Below are 17,846 nucleotides of genomic sequence, written 5' to 3' on the forward strand. Positions count from 1 at the left end.
CCCCCGCCTCCTCCCTCTCTCTCTCCCACGCCTCCTCCCTCTCTCTCTCCCCCTCCTCCTCCCTCTCTCTCTCCCCTGCCCCTCCCTCTCTCTTTATCTCTCTCTCTCTCTCCACCCCTGACTCCCTCCCTCTCTCTCTCTCTCTTTCTCTCTCTCTCACTCTTTCTCTCTCCCCCGCCCCTCCCTCTCTCTTTATCTCTCCCCCTCTCTCTCCCCCGCCTCCTCCCTCTCTCTCTCTCTCTTTCTCTCTCTCTCACTCTTTTTCTCTCCCCCGCCCCTCCCTCTCTCTTTATCTCTCCCCCGCCTCCTCCCTCTCTCTCTCCCACGCCTCCTCCCTCTCTCTCTCCCCCTCCTCCTCCCTCTCTCTCTCCCCTGCCCCTCCCTCTCTCTTTATCTCTCTCTCTCTCTCTCCACCCCTGACTCCCTCCCTCTCTCTCTCTCTCTTTCTCTCTCTCTCACTCTTTCTCTCTCCCCCGCCCCATCCATCTCTCTCTCTCTTGTTCTCTCTCTTCTTTCCCTCTGTCTTTCATATTTGTCTCTCTGTCTCCCCTCTTCCTCCTTTCTCCCTCTCTCCATCTCCCCACTCTTCCACTCTCCATTAGTTCCTCATACTCATCTTCATCCTCCCCTCCTCCCTCCTTTCGTCTCTTCCTGTCACCCTTACTCAGTTTCATTCCTGCGTGTCATTAATTTGCCTCTTTCAATGTTTTAGTCTCAGAAATGATTTCGTCTTGGCTTTTTCTTCTGAGATAAAACCTCATTTAAAGCACTGGCATTTTAATATAAATATTGATTCTTTTCGATGATTACTTGTACTAAATTTTTAATACTACTTCACCCTCTTACCCTTTCACCGTCTCAACTTATCTCCGGTCGTCACCACTCATTGGAGGCATTTCAGTACCATTGTTGGAAACTTTGTTTGCTAATGTCTACTCTTCGTTTCTCACCATTCCTCCCAGCATTTGTCACTTTGGGATCAGGGGAGGAAGCAAAGGAGGCACTGGCTCTCCTTCAATCGGCTAGTCTTGCCGGCAGACAAATTTCGATTTCATTGCATTCCACTGATGCCCTCCTGTGCATCACGGGGCTCCCCTCTTCACTTTCTCAGAAGTGTTTCAAAGAGCTTGTGCGTCCTTTCGGAGGGCTGGAGCGCTGCTGGATCGTTTATAGTCCGGAGACTGGGCACAGCAAGGTGATGATAATTATGTCTCTGCTTTTGTCCGTTGTGATTTTTTTTTTTGTTACCACGGGTATCTTGCGAACCACTGAAAGGATTTTGACCAAACTTGGCACAGCAGTATGAACTTAAATACAAAGATGAACTGATTTTATTTTAATGTAAAAGTCAAAGGTCATGTGTCTTTTGAAAATCATTTTACATGCCATAATTCAAATTTGAAGCAGCTGGTGTTATCTCTCATCTACTTTATTTGCCTTTTTATCTATCTCACACTCTCTCTCACGTGACAGTTAATTTTTCACGTGACCTTCCATTGAGGTCAAAGGTGACAACGGGTTGGCATTGACAATGGGTGACGCATTCGTGTCAAATTCTATTTTCTTTTCGTTTTACTATTTTTGAACACATTTTTATTGATTGTTTTCTGTCTCATGCTCATTGAAGATCCTGTGCATGTTTTTGTATAATTTTGAGGGTAAATGTATTGAAAAATGTTATCAATTTTATCAATCAGGTTATCAACATGATTATCAATTATGTTATCAATCAGGTTATGGTTATCAATAAATGTTATCAACCGAGCTTGTTATCAATAATGGTGCCCAGGTATTTTAATTTGTTAACAATTTCCACCTTATCACCATTTATGGTTACAGGCTCATGATTGTGACCTTTCCGAAAGTCCAAAATCATCTCTTTAGTTTTTCACACATTCAGAGTAAGACAAAAGTCCCCACACCACTTGTTCAATGTGTCAATCTCATCGAGGTACGACACAAAGGATGATTGATCGGAAAGACAGCCAACAATGGTGGTATCGTCTGCCTACTTAATAAAGTTACAAACTTATTTAAGAGCCACGCATCCATTGGTGTACAAACTGAACAGTAGAGGTGACAATACACAGCCTTGTGGAGCACCAGTTTTCAAGATTGATAACTTTGATAAACTACCATTCACCTTCACCTTCTGAGAACGGTCTCTTAAAAAACTTTCCACCCAGAGTATGATATGATAGTTCAGGCACAGGTCACTCAACACTTTCAGAAGTGTAAATGGTTGCATAGTGTTTAAGGCTGATGAGAAATCTATACACAAAGAATTAAGTTAAGCACCCCCCCCGTTTTTTTACAACCTCGCACGTTACAAGTTTGTTGTCGTCAAAACAGTGTAATATACCCATGATATTGCTATATTTTCTGGAGAAGTGATATTATGGTCACATAAAAACATAACAATCATGCCGTTTTCAATATTTTATTCTGAATAATTTAAGGTGAAATTTTTTGGGAATTTTAGGCATATTTTCACCTCAATTTAAGTATGGAGCTATAGGTCCATCACGGACAGTGTGGATGACGTTTATGTTTTCTAACGTACAGTCATTGTTCTGAGAAGACCTCTAGCGATCTTTGCGTCAATAACGTGTGTAGGACCCACGTGATCGGATCACTGACTCAACCCTACGTCACAGATGCGTGCACTCATCTGCATTTCATCAATGGATAATTGCTAATGTCATACCAATCATTATTTGATCTCACATACCTTAGAATATATGCCAATGTATACATATACACAAAGAATATATATTAGGGGGTGCTTACCTTAATTCGTTGTGTAGGGGTGCTTAACTTAATTCTTTGTGTATATAAATAACACACAAACTGGTTCCATTCTGGTCAAGGTGACTTGTGATTAGATGAAGTAAACTGAGCCAGGCATCTTCAACACCTCGTCTTTCTTTGTATGCAAATTGTAAAGGATCCAGTTTAGGAGTTTCATCTGATGTTATAAACTTCACCATCAATTTATCCATACATTTACACAAGATGGAGGTAAGGGCAACAGGTCTATAATCATTGAGCTGCCTTGGGTGAACCTTTTTTGGCACGGGAATAATAATGGACTCTTTCCAACAAATACAGTCACGTGAAAAAGTAAGTCCACCCCATGTAAAGTTTTGACTTTTTCAACATATTTCAACATACAGCTATTTGATCTTCATTTCAACAATATTGACAGATAAAGGTGATATAATATAACAAATATCATGAAACATTTACATTTTGTGGTCCATTGTATAATTTAAATAAACAACAACAATAACCATGATATTCTCCATTTTGCCCTATTTTCTGCATCTCCCCCCTTGTTAACCCCCTTGCCCGCATTTCTTCTTTGACCATCTTTAGATTAAATTTAAATAAACATAAATGCAAATTTCGCATGTGGAAAAAGTAAGTACAGTACACCCTTACATTTATCACTACTTCAAATACCTAAAATTAGAATCAGGTGCACCAGCTCAGGTGCAAATTATTAGAACATCGTGAGAGAGGATCTTGGAGGAACCTGTCTTATTTAAACCTCAGACATTTAGGTTGGTTTGCTCTTTGTTGTTGAAGTGTGCGGCGTCACCATGCCGAGATCAAAAGAGCTCTCTGAGACCTTCAGAAAGAAGGTTACAGATGCCTACGAGTCTGGGAAGGGATTTAAATAGATCTCCAAACAATTTGAAATCAATCATTCGACTGTCCGGAAGATCATCTACAAGTGGAGAAGATTCCAAACAACTGCCAACTTGTTCAGGTCAGGCCACCCCAGCAAGTTCAGCCTGAGAGCAGACCGCAAGATGCTGAAAGAAGTCTCTAAGAACCCCAGAATGTCATCACGGGACCTACAGGTAGCTCTTGCCACTGTTGATGTCAAAGTGCACGAGTGTACCATTAGAAAGAGGCTGCACAAATTTGATCTACATGGGAGGTGTGCCAGGAGGAAAGCTTTGCTGTCCAGAAAGAACATCAGGGCAAGACTAAAGTTTGCCAATGAACACCTAGGCAAAGACCAGCACTTCTGGAACAATGTGCTCTGGACAGATGAGTCAAAGGTAGAGCTATTTGGCCACAGTACCAGAAGACATGTTTGGCGAAAACCAAAGACAGCATTTGACTACAAGAACCTGATACCAACTGTAAAGCATGGTGGTGGAAATATTATGGTTTGGGGCAGCTTTGCTGCATCAGGGCCTGGGCAGCTCACAATCATAGAATCCACCATGAATTCTTCATTGTACCAGAGGGTGCTTGAGGATAATGTGAGGCCATCTGTCGGAAAGTTGAAGCTCAACCGAAGGTTGTCCTTGCAACATGACAATGACCCTAAACATACCAGTAAATCCACCAAGGAATGGCTGAAAAGAAAGAAATGGAGGGTGCTGGAATGGCCAAGTCAAAGCCCGGATCTAAATCCCATCGAGATGTTGTGGGGGGATTTGAAACGAGCTGTGCATGCAAGAAACCCCTCAAACATCGCACAGCTGAAAGAATTCTGCATGGAGGAGTGGGCAAAAATTTCTCGCAGCCAATGTCAGAGACTGGTAGACATTTATCAGAAACGCCGACTTGAGGTTGTTTCTGCCAAAGGGGGCAATACCACTTATTAGAGCCAAGGGTGTACTTACTTTTACAACATGCGAAATTTGCATTTATGTTTATTTAAATTATACAATGGACTATAAAATGTAAATGTTTCATGATATTTGTTATATTATATCACGTTTATCTATCAATATTGTTGAAATGAAGATCAAATAGCTGTATGTTGAAATATGTTGAAAAAGTCAAAACTTTACATCGGATGTACTTACTTTTTCACGTGACTGTAGGAACAGTATGAGTAGCTAAAAGTAACTGAAACAATCGAGTAAAAACATTACTAAGTTCTAAACTGTACTGTTCCAGAATACAAGACTTAATGCCATCTGGACCACAAGCCTTCCTTTTACCCAACGCCCTAAAACACATCACGACATCAGGTTTACAAATTACCGGCATGGGACACGCTCTAGTATCTAGATTCTCACAGAGAGCTTTACATTTTACTCGGTTTTGCGGAACATCAAATCTCGCGTAAAAGTTACTAAATTCATCCACAAATTTGGAATCCGGAACATTTGTGGGCAATCTGCCATCTTTGAGGCTTTCATTCATTCCCTTCATATGCATGAGTCCCCTCCAAGCGGTACGAGCATCATCATCGTGTAGTTGTTCTTCACTCTTATCCTTGTACGGCCGTTTACACTTGCCGATGACAGAGCGCAGTTCATTCTTCGCCACCCTGAGGGTGGAGTCATCCTTCTTCAGGAATGCACGCTTCTTCTTCATCAAACAAGCCTTCACTTCAGCGGTAACCCAAGGTTTATTATTGGGAAACATGCAAATGGTTCTCTCTGTGGTCACGAGGTCCTCACAGAACTTCACATAATCTGTGATCGTCTCAGTAAGTTCATCAGGGTCGTCACAAGAGTCGAAAAATACATCCCAGTCTGTGCATGGGAAAACAGCCCTTCAAACATTCGTTATCCTCCGCCGTTCTACTTTTAACCGTCTTGCAAGGAACCGGCATTCTTTTCACCTTTGGTCTGTACTTAGGCAAGAGATGGACCACCTTATGGTCTGATTATCCGATCGCAGGAGCACATTTTGCCACATAAGCATGTTCAATGTTACCGTAACATTTGTCCAATGTCCAGTTACCACGGGTCGCAACATTCACATACTGTTCGAGCTGAGGGAGTTCCTCATCGAGGTCACATCGATTGAAATCCCCAAGAATCAGGATCGATTGATCCACTGAACGGGCGGTCGCTCCATTGTAACTTTCTGCGATCTGATGCGCATTTGAACTGTCCCCGGTGCGTACGCCAGAATAATAGTGCACTGGCCAAATTTCCGTGGCAGGTAGTGGGGTCGGAAAGACACAGTCAGCTGTATCTCCACGTCCTTGGAACGGTACCGTTCACGTACCGTAAAATGTTTGGCCCAATTCAAATTCACCAACAAACACAAACCGCCACCTTTGCCCTTGCCTGATGAGGCAAATCTATCGGCCTTGATCATCTCAAATCCATCGAAGGACACGTCACCCCTTCACCAAGCCTTGTCTCGGTGAAACACACCACAGATGAGGTCCGATAGTACCAGTTGAACCTCAGGAGGGCGTCCAGTTCATCAGTTTTGTTCTTCATCGAGCGAGAGTTCATCAAAGTCAAAACAGGAAGCGGTACCTTGTGGTTTCTGCGTTTAAGCCGCTGACTAAGACCTCCACGAGAACCTCGTTTTTTCTTTTCCTTAATTCTGAAAGCACCATTCAATGCCAAGTTCACAACTCTCTGCATAGCACCACCAATACCATTGAAATGCAGGTTCAGCAAGGCCTCGCGAGTATACGTGATAACGCCATCTTGGAAAGAACGTCCATGAAGTGAAGAACAGATACCAGCCAACATGTGCAGTAGCAGTAAAAACCCCGAGCCATATCGACAGCGACAAAGGCCGTGAATCTCCATCTTCCATTTACCAATAAAAATACAATCGTAGAAAACAGTGGCGACGAAACAACAGAAGAGTAAAGAGCCGGTGTCACGCGGGGTCAGCTACAGTGCAGCGCCCCCCTTCACATCAGGAGTTCAGTTCTTATAAGCCATTAATTATGTACCATTGGAACCGAGTGTAGTACGTCTATTAATTACGTATTGATTAAATGTGAGAACTATGTCTATTAATTAGGTTCCATTTGAACATGAGTAGGTCCATTCATTACGTACTATTGGAACTCGAGTATGTCCATTAACTACATCCTGTAATGTGAGTACTACACCCTTTAATTACATACCATTGTATGTGAATACATTAATTTAAAGGAAATGTGAGTAATCTATTAATTAAATACCATTGAAATGCGAGTATATCTATGACGTTTTATTGGACCGTGGCTCCATCTATTAATTACGTCCATTACTTGTGTACTCCCGGTATTGGAACTCCTTTATATCCATTTATACCCTTTCTTTTTTTCACACCTTCATAGACCTTTGCCCTTTCGACCATTTAAATCCTTCATTGGCAATCGATGACCTTTCATGTCGTAAATTCTTCAATTTATTTGCCACACAAACTACACCACAGAAAACAACTCTTGGTGAGGGTCAGCAATATCTGATTTGTCTTTCTAGTTTCTTTCTTGTGTGACTTTCAAGCATCACCTCGTACCTTACCCTTCTGTTCCAGAATCTCGACACACTTCCTTTTGTACATTTATTTACAGAATTTTTTTTTATCACTTGGAGTCTTGTATAGTAATCGATCTAAATCTGTCATTCAGAAGTGAAAGATTTTTTTTTTTAACTTTTATTTTTGACATTTTATCATAGCAGGAAGATTTTGTCTTTAATCAAATAAAGTTGAATTGGACAACGATTGGCTTACTTGTTGGTATGACTTGCTAACGTTTAAGTTTGAACATTCTCTTTTCTCGATCTCTCCCCACCCCCCTTCTTTTTCATTATTTGCTTTGCCTGTGTCCATCATGTAGCTTGACGTGTAACTCATGTTTGGCCTTTTGTCTCGCTGAGTCATGTAAATTGTGTTTGGTTGGTTCCCCTTCCCCACATCCACCTAGGGTTATGGATTTGTGGAGTTCATGAAGAGGGATGGAGCAAGTAGAGCACATGCTGCTCTCATGGGCGAAAAGACACCGTTGTCTGCGGCAGGAAATTCACAGATCCAGATATCATGGGCTGACACGACGACTCTTTCTGAGGAGAACCAGCACTCATCGTGCTTGCTGCTGTCCCCTCTTCCACCCTCCCTCCGCACCCCCATGACACTCACTTCACTCTTCCCAGCTGACAACACACCAACTTACTGCCAGGTGTTGTGGTTTTGTCTCGCTGTTCCTCCATCTCATTTTCCCCACCCTCTCCTTCACTGACCTCTCCCATAATTATTTATATGAATGAAAACCACTTTTGTTGAACTTCGTTCCACCTTCATTTTTTTTTTAATCAATCTAAGCTGTTTTTATCCAGGCTGCGGAGGTCTGTGGTAAAGGCCTAGCTGTAGCCGAGTTCCCGACGTGGCAGCTTGCTGAAGAGGTCTGGGCGTCCCTTGGGCGAGGTGAACTGTTCAGAGTATTTTGCAAGGCTGATGGTGGCAAAAAGCGGTCATCTCGGAACGTTGGTCCAGGTCCAGGTGTAGGGGTTGATTTGACGGCTGCTTTCTGCTGTCCTGGTGTTCCAGGACCCAGCTCCCTGGCTGCTGTTATAGCAGCACTAAGCAAGGTGGGTCGAACGGGCACTTTAAGGGAATCTATAGTTCATGTCTAACTCTAAGAACCATAGATTTCAAGTAAAAACAAACTTTGTTCTTATTGCCTTAACGATGAAGGTTTTGATTTCAAGTTTAATAAGTACTTTTGTTCTGTCCCTAAAGCCTCATAATAACAGATAATTGGACCCTGGAGGTATAACAAGTGTCATTGTTTTTCAAAGCACAATCCAATTTTCAGCATTTAGTCCATGGGCCAATATAGGTTACCACTTTGGGGGGAATAATCCACATGCTATTTTTCAAGTAGTATTATATCCCAAGTTTACATTTTCACATAATGGACATCTCAAATCCAAAACCTTGATCTTTTCTACCCCCCACAAATCCACCCCAAACCCACCTCCTTCAAATTCCTGTTTTCTTTCCTGAAAGTCCCTGTAGGGTCACTACAGGGTCATCTTATAGGGTCATCTTGTTTATCCTGTGTATCCCACCCCAGCTGTGTCTCTTCCACAGATCTGATATCTGTTCTCTACTGTTGTTGTGCTTCTCTTTTTTCTCTCTCTCTCCCTCACTCTCTCTCCCTCACTCTCTCTCTCTCTCACCCTCTCACTCTCTCTCTCTCTCTCTCTCACCCTCTCACCCTCTCACCCTCACACTCTCACTCTCTCACCCTCACACTCTCACTCTCTCACCCTCACACTCTCACTCTCTCACCCTCACACTCTCACTCTCTCACTCTCTCGCTCTCTCTCTCACACTCTCACGCTCTCACTCTCTCAATCTCTCACTCTCTCACTCTCTCACACTCTCACTCTCTCACTCTCTCACACTCTCTCACTCTCACTCTCTCACTCTCACTCTCACTCTCTCACTCTCTCTCTCTCTCTGTCTCTCTCTCTCTGTCACTCTCTCTCTCTTTCTCTCTCTCTCTCTTTCTCTCTCTCTCTCTCTCTCTCTCTCTCTCTCTCGCTCTCTCTCTCGCTCTCTCTCTCGCTCTCTCTCTCTCTCTGTCGCCACCTGTCGGTGCGTTGGGTGCGGTGTCATGGCGTCTGCTCGCTTCGTGTCGTGAGTGCTCTGTCTTGGCTGTTTGTCCCACTCCCCCCCCCCCCCCCCCCATTTCGCTCCTTCGTGTCCTTGTTTCTATTTGTATAGCTTCCCTGTGTTTCCCCTTCTATGTTGAGACGAGAGAGAGAGCCTTAGAGCACACTTATCGTGCAGGTTAAGGAAACGTCGTTTTTGGGTGGTTCCCTGTTGTTTTTTCCCCCCCGACTTATTTTCTTCACTTCAAACCTTTTTTTTCTCGCTTATATTTCCTTAGTTTGTTTTTTTAACGCTCCCTTTCCCGAAGCTGGGAAAGTCGGAGTGCATTACTAACTTCCTCTTCCCGAGCTGGGAGGACGAGGTCGAGCCTCGTGTGTTCAAACATGGCGGCTGCTCATTCGCAGCGATATGCAGCGTTTGAGCAATTATCACGCGAGCATGGCATTGCGTGTTCTCCACCGGAGGGTGTTACAGTAGAAGCTATTGTTCTCGCGATCGGGAACATGATCGGGTTTGATAAGGTACGTGCCGCATCGCGTATGAACAAACGGTTTGTGTCGTGTTTGTGTCCGATGTCCTCGTGTTTGTGTCCTTGTGTCCTCGTGTTTGTGTCCGATGTAGAGCACGTTGCTCTCATCGTACAACAAGGTTTGTCCTTCGACTCCGGACACTTTGTTATGGTTTATCCCTTGGATACCCCTGCTCAGAAAGTGGTTATTTCAAATGCACCACCATTTCTCGATACCGATACAATCCTTTCAGCGCTGCAGCGATATGGGCAATGTGTGTCCCCATTAATAATGCTCCCTTTGGGCTGTAAGGATGAACGTGTCAGTCACGTGATGAGTTTCCGGAGACAGGTCTTTATGGTTCTCAAAAAGGAATATCCCTCCTTGAATGTTGCTTTAAAATTCACGACAAATGGCTGCGATTACCAAGTATACATCACCACCGACACCCTAAAGTGCTTTGGTTGTGGTGCAGTGGGACATATGAAACGGTTTTGTCGCCATCAGAAGGAGCAGCCTGACATGGTCGAAACGGGTAATAATGACTCGCAGATTAATGTTAACGTTTCCTGCTCGACAAATGTGCAGGATAAACCAGGTAAACAAGTGGACACGCCCCCTCCCGTTGAACCAATGGACAGCGCAAATGAGGGGTTTGTTACCGTTTCCAAAGTAAAAAAACGTAAATCGGCTGCAAGAAGTACGTCACCTTCTGGGAAAAGGCAAATCAGTGAAAACTCCATCACTGGAATTCAATGTGAAAACAGGTTTGCCTTATTGGAGGAAAAGGACACCTCCACTAGTACAAACATCATCAAGGAAAAAGTGGATTCTAATTTTCCAATCCCAGTGAGTGTTCCCGATCCCTCAGACAGTGTCATCTCACACGAGGACGTTCATTGTGCAGCTTCCTCCTGTCAATCGCAAGAGGAGGAAAAGCACTTAAAATCTCCCCCTAAAAAAGGAATAAATGAGGAAAATAAGGGCACAGAGAGAATAAAAGAGGATAATTTAAATCCACTGAAGGAGAGTGACATCCATGAACCGAGCATCGTGGTCATGTCACAAACATGCTTGGAGCCCCCCACCTCGCATCCCGAAGAAGCTTCAAATGTGACTCCGGCACAAAACGTTCCTGAAGAAGTTTCTTTTATTGAAACTGAGCAATCATGTGATGTGCGCCAGGAAGCTGAAACACCAATTGATTCCCCATATGAGGAATCTGATGGTGAGGGTCAAGAGGAGTCCTCTCAGATTTTAAAGGCTGTAAATAGCCCTTCGGATGACGAGCTTCGGGACTTTTTGAGAGATTCCTATTGGAAAAGGAACATTGAACTGAAAGATCATTTCCCTGATCTTCAGGTGTTGATTTTTAAATTGAAGGAAATTGTGAATAACCCTGACACTCCAAATTTCACTGATGCTCAGAAGCACCGGCTAAGAAAAATGATCCAGAAAACTCGGCAGGAGCTTCGTAAATGAGGTCCCTATGGGTTTTTTGATCTATTTAGTTATTTATCTTCTTTCTTTTTCCGAAAGAATGAGTGTTAGTTTTGGCAGTCTAAACATTAACGGTGGTGTTAGTTTAGAACGCAAAGTTAAGGTAAAAGATCTGACCCGGCATTTGCACCTGGATGTCTTGTTACTGCAGGAAACGCATGGATATCTGAATGGCCAAGCCCAATGGAGAAGGCTAATGAAGGGCCAGTGGTTCTTCAGTGATATCAATTGTCTCACTGCTGGAATTGCTTTCTTTGTCGCCTCCTCATTAACACTCTCACAAGTTCAATATAATGAAATAATTCCCGGACATCTGGCTTGTCTTCAATTCACTGCCAATAATCAAATCTTTGTTTTTGTAAACATGTATGCCCCCTGTAAGAATGCTGAAAGGCGCAACTTCTTTCTAAAGCTAGAGGATTTTCTGAGTGCAATTGACTTAAATTGCTCTTTTATAATGAGTGGCGACTTCAACTGCACTCTTGACCCTGCATTAGATAGAAACAGTGCTGAGCCACATCCTAGATCTGCCAAACCTTTGGAGAAAATCATCAAGACGACGGGATTAATAGATGTCTGGCGTATTCAGCACCCTATGCAACGGCAGTTTACTTGGTCTAGATGTACGTCTTAGATGCACACACCAGCCAGGTTAGACAGAATTTATGTCAATACTGTAATGCTTGACAAGATATTGAAATCTGATATCGTGCCTTCTCTTTTTTCTGATCACCTGGCTGTAACCTTGTCCTTCAAGCTTGCTCTGCAGCAACATGGCAGCCCATATTGGAAGTTCAATGTCATGTTGCTGGAAAATGCTGCTTTTTGTGAAGCTTTCAAAGTGTTTTGGATTAGCCTCAAAGAAAGAAAGAATAATTTTGATAACCCGATATTGTGGTGGGACTATGCAAAGGCACAGATCGCTGTCTTTTGCCAACAGTTTAATTACTTCTCTTCTTTCAGTGTAAAAAGGGAGAGGATCACACTAGAAAACGAAATAATGAAGTTGCAAACTGATGTGGCAAATAGCCCCAATAGAACAAATAATAATTTGCTTATGGAAAAGAAGACTACTAAACAGCCTCGTCGAATACCAAGGAAAAGGTGCAATGGTCCGTCTACGGATGGATCAGCTATATAATTTAGATGCACCGACCAAATTTTTTTTCCATTTTGATAAAAAGACTACCAATCAAAGGCAAATTGAAACCTTAAAGCTCTCAACTGGTAACACTGTGACGTCACAAGATAATATAAAGAGGGAGGTCTATAACTTATTTTCAGACTTGTTTATGGCAAATGATGTTGACGATGGCTCAATAAGTTGCTTCACATCTGACTTACCCATGCTAAGTGCTGCTCAAAGGGATCAGCTTGGCTCCTTACTTTCCTTGGAAGAGCTTACACTTTCCCTTGCTTCTTTACCTACGGGTAAATCTGGAATGGACGGCCTCCCAATAGAGTTTTATAAATCCTTTTGGCCCTTATTAGGCCCAGAACTATTGGAGGTCTTTAGTCGTTCATTACGTTGTGGTGACTTGCCGATGAGCTGCCGAAGAGCAGTAATTAGTCTATTACCCAAGAAAGGAGACCCTCAGCTCATTGATAATTGGTGTCCAATCTCTCTTCTAACTTCAGATTATAAAATATTTTCTAAAGTTCTAGCTCGACGCATCGCCCCACTTCCAGAGTCGTTGATTCAAAGTGATCAGTAGTAAGGGCATTTTATGAGATATTTCACAAATCTGTTAACTAAATTGTTACCAAAAAATTTCTTCACCAATATGTTTGTAAAGATGTGTAATAACATGTGTTAAAATGTTGAAGTTCAACTCCCGTGGGAAACCCAGAAAAAAAGCTGTTGAATTCGGGTACCGAAAAATTATTTTCGAGAATTTTTATTTTTTTTAATCGGCCCTTAAGTAACTTATGAGGGGTCAAATAAGGGTTTTTGCATGATTCTGAGTTGATTGTTAACATTTATATTTTCACTTTTACATTTACACACAAAGTAGCTTTTATTTCACATACATATATAATACTCGAGTTATTTCTCATTCACAATGTCAGAAGTTTCAACAGTCATTGTCTATGTCTTCTTCAGACTCAACAACATCATGACTGCAGTTTCTGCATGTAATGCCATTACAGACTCCACAGGCCGAGATGCACGTGACCCCATTCTTCTTGCAGCTGCATCGCCGGTTGCTGCAATCTCCATGACAATTACAGCTCGTGAACTGCAGTAGCTCCTCAGGAGCCGTGGGGTCCAGTGTTGGAACTGGCTCATACCCATGCACACCTATTGTCCATCCATAGTCACTGGGGTTCAGAGACATGCTCTGTAGAAGGATCCAGTCCCGGGTCTGCAGGTAGGCACGGAGTGAATGTTGTGCAGCTCCACCCTCTGTTGGAGGTAGAGTCTCTGGTTTGATCACTCCTGCCGCTGCCTTCCTTGAGAACATGTTGTACCGAATTTCACCCAATGTAGTATCTCGTCCATGATAAATGTACTTGAAAATCGCAGTACCAGCCTGAATCACTGTTTCCTTGGTGGCTTCTGTGTCAAGGAAGATGTAGATGTACTCAGTCGCGTCCCCTTCGCAAAACCTAAAAAAAAGCACCAGGTCTATGTCAAGTAAAGTATAATGTAAAACAGCGCGCCGTATGCACTCTTTCAGAGTGGTGAAGATGGTGTTGAGGTCATTAGGGTCTCCTTCAATAACTGGGAGGAACTCGATCTGTGTGCTCTGCTTTGCATCATTAGCATGGATTCTCTTCATCCAGCCATTCCAGTTGGAGTGTGGGAACTCAGGATCGTTGGCTTTGATCACCCACCCCGCTGCCCAGAGTGTGTCACCTGGAGTGAGGAGTGGCTGATCATGAGCCAGGGAGGAGGAAAGCTCAGCGAGGGGGAGAAACATGATCGCATTCGTTCCTATCTGTTTCCTGTTCGTAAATGGAATAATCTTTACTTCAGTTCCTCTCAGGATCTTAGCTTTGTCGAGTGCCTTCAACTTCACCCGGGGGAAAGCTGCTGTTGTCTGTGGATCTGGCAAAGGTGGTGCCGGAGAGGTGACTTCGATCCAACCCATTGAGTGAAAGGGAGTGTTTCCGTGAATAGAGACAATGTTTAAATCTATATTGTCTCCAACAAACTGAGTGACTGCATTGTTTGTTTCCTCAACCTCCATAAAGACCACCTGATCATTACTTGACAATTCACTTTCACTGGCTGGCACTTTGGCTGTCATCACTGATTGATCCTCAAGCGCAGCATCAACCGCAACCTCATCATTGATCTGTTCATCGGTTTCCTCCACAATGGTGTCAAGAGTGCCAGAAGTATCTGGAACATCATCTCCACTCCTACTATTAAGGAAGCAGTATTTGTAGTTTTGTGTCTCCGTGTAAGACTCGGTGTATCCCAGCCGGTGGAACTTGTTGAGCATCCATTTTGACCCAAATCTATGATCAAGTTGTATGGCAAGCCCCATTTGGTGTGGCAATACTCCAGACCGAGGTCGACAGGCCTTAATAAAATTCTGCCCCAAACGGCAACTCTTTCGTCTGTCTTGACAATCGGTCTCAAGAACATCTGAAGGCTTGCAGGAACAAGTGTCAGCTGACTATCGATGTCAGTCATACTGTGTGTGGTGGGGTATGACTTTGGACCTAAATCAATCAAGGCAATATCATTGGATATGAACTTGAGTGCCGTCTTTATGATCTGAGTCTTCTCATCTCCATGGTCAAGATTAGCATGATGCGCTCGCAGAATATTGTCGGTGCCATCTTTGAGACAGAGTACATCTGCCCTTCTTTCCTGTGTTGTGAAATACAAGGTGTCTTCGTATTTCTCTAGAAGTTTTATCTTTAGCCAATGCTTTGAATAAGAAAGGCTCTTCTCTGGTGACTGATCAAACTCCTGCAGCTTTTCATGGACTTGGTCCATGTTCATTACCCCATGCTCTAATTCTGAGTCTAACCATTCGCAGAATTCAATAAAAACTGCCTCTCGCTCCTCATCAATACTCCTCTGTCCTCTCTTCCTTTTTCCTTCCTCATCAGTCTTGGACAAACTGTCACCTCTCACAAACATAAGTTTGCATCGCAAATGGTACAGTGTTTCTTCTGCTACCAAGTCGTTGATCCCTTCCAGGCGTCCAGTGACTTCAGTGCCCCAGTCATCCCCGCGACTCTGTGCTGTCTTCAGCAAGCTTGCCTTCAGTGTATCTGCAGTCAAATTATCTGGCACTCTGTATTTCTTTCTAGCTTGTGCTGGATTATTTTTGTAGAGCTGGGCTGGTTGGTTGCAAAGAATGCATACATCCTTATACAGGAGGTCAACTGACTGTGATCTTCTAGAACTGCAGCCAGTTGATGAACTGAACTCACAAGTAGTGCGTCTTCTCTTCAACTTTGATGACTCTTTCTCTGCCTTTGATGCTTGAGCTGACTTCTTGGTGGTTGCAACAAAGTTGTTGTACAGATCATTTTTACACTTCTGGTGGTACCTCAGTTTTCCTTCCTTTTGAGCCTCCTTCATACGTTCCACAACAGTAACATTTTCGACAGTTTCTGCTTGTTTCAATAAAGTTGAGTATCCCTTTGGAGTTGCCTGTATGAGCCTTTCAGCTGGTGTATCCGAGCGTGCACAGATGAAGCAATTGAGCACAGGTGGAGTAACGTCTTCATCCATATTGCTAGACTCCATGTCCTGCAAAGTAGAAAATGAGATATATTTAGAAATTATTTTTCCACAAAGGAGTGTCTGTGGTGAAATATAAATGTTAACAATCAACTCAGAATCATGAAAACCCCTTATTTGACCCCTCATAAGTTACTTAAGGGCCGATTAAAAAAAAAAAAAAATTCTCGAAAATAATTTTTCGGTACCCGAATTCAACAGCTTTTTTTCTGGGTTTCCCACGGGAGTTGACCTTCAACATTTTAACACATGTTATTACACACCTTTACAAACATATTGGTGAAGAAATTTTTTGGTAACAATTTAGTTAACAGATTTTCATATGTTTCCCTTACTACAGTCTTTCTGTATCCCTAACCGACAGATACACGATAACATTTTTTTATTAAGAGATCTTTGGGATGTGTGTAAAATAAAAAATGACAATCTTGGTTTGATTGTGCTTGACCAAGAGAAGGCTTTTGACCGTGTAAGTCATGTATATCTTTTTAAGGTCCTAGAGTGTTTTGGATTTGGTCCTGTTTTTCTTTCCATGGTAAAACTGCTCTATAATGGCATTTCCTCAATACTCAGAGTAAACTCTGAGCTGACTTCACCTGTAAAGGTTGGAAGGGGTATCCGTCAGGGATGTCCTTTATCTGGTATTCTGTACTCTTTAACCATTGAGCCTCTTTTAATCAAAGTCCGCAGCATCTTAACCGGATGCAGAAATTTGCTCACAAGGCCTGTGAAAGTCTCTGCATATGCTGACGATATTTGCGTCATCGTACATAATAGCGATGAGATCAAGAAACTGGTGGATTGCTTGGACTATTATGGTTTAGCTTCTTCAGCTTTGGTAAACTGGAACAAGTGCCAGGCGATGTGGATGGGCCCATGCCAGCGCCCTATGCCTGTCCTCCCGAAACACCTCACCTGGTCCCTCAACGGAATGAAGTACCTTGGTGTTTACATCGGTGATGAAGCAACACAAGCGAAAAATTGGGAGGGTCTCGCTGACTCTCTCGAACAAAAGCTGCGGAAATGGAAAGGTTTGCTGGCTTTGCTTTCATACCGGGGACGAGTCCTGGTCATCAACAATCTAGCAGCATCTATACTGTGGCACAGAATCAAAGCCATTCCACCTCCTGAACACTTTCTGCTGAATATACAGAAGACAATAATAAACTTCTTCTGGAGTGGAAAACATTGGCTTCTTCCAGAGATCTTGAATCTTCCCTTAGATGAAGGCGGGCATGGTCTTGTGGACATCGTATGCAGGGCAATGGCATTTGGCATCGCCTCAATCTGGCGGCTTCTCTATGGTCCATCAGACCTAGCCTGGAGGTCTACTGCTCTCCTCCTCCTCCTCCGTCAAGCCGGCATGCTAGACTATTCATCTGGTCTATTCCTAATGAACATGAAATGTATTGATCTGTCCTTGCTTCCACCATTTTACAATATAATTTTAAATGCTTGGCGTGTTTTCATGATCGACTGTGATTGTTTCCTACACCAAAGAGATGTTTTTCAGTGAACCTCTTTTCTACAACTCTCTTTTCAAAAGAATAAGAACGGAACGCTCCTTTGTTGATTATTTTGTTCAGAATGGTGTCCACAGCGTTGCTGATCTAATGATTGACAACAAGAGATGGTTAAGTGCTGCAGCACTTGCGAATAAAGTTGGCATGCGGTCTAACCGCATAACATCTGCTGTACTATGTGAAATACTTAACGTATACCGCAGAGTTAAGGTGCACTGGGAGCAATCTACTCGCACTGGTGATGGCCCAATTGTTTGTGAACCA

General features: G+C 43.1%; 1 protein-coding gene across 5 annotated transcripts in view; it reads left to right on the forward strand.

The window, feature by feature from the left end:
• Positions 1 to 17,846, forward strand: part of LOC137412387 (uncharacterized) — a 73,565-nt gene that overhangs the window by 19,114 nt on the left and 36,605 nt on the right. For 4 of the 5 annotated variants that reach the window (XM_078771589.1, XM_078771590.1, XM_078771591.1 and 1 more), the window contains exons 2-4: positions 963 to 1,195; positions 7,646 to 7,897; positions 8,055 to 8,306. In XM_078771589.1, coding sequence (XP_078627715.1) covers positions 963 to 1,195; positions 7,646 to 7,897; positions 8,055 to 8,306 — 737 coding nt within the window. Of the gene's footprint in view, positions 1 to 411; positions 1,196 to 7,645; positions 7,898 to 8,054; positions 8,307 to 17,846 lie in introns of those variants that run through there. The other variant, XM_078771587.1, reaches the window with a different exon arrangement.

The sequence above is a fragment of the Myxine glutinosa genome, chromosome 2 (assembly GCF_964187855.1).
Source record: "Myxine glutinosa chromosome 2, kmMyxGlut1.1, whole genome shotgun sequence".
Classification (NCBI taxonomy): domain Eukaryota; kingdom Metazoa; phylum Chordata; class Myxini; order Myxiniformes; family Myxinidae; genus Myxine; species Myxine glutinosa.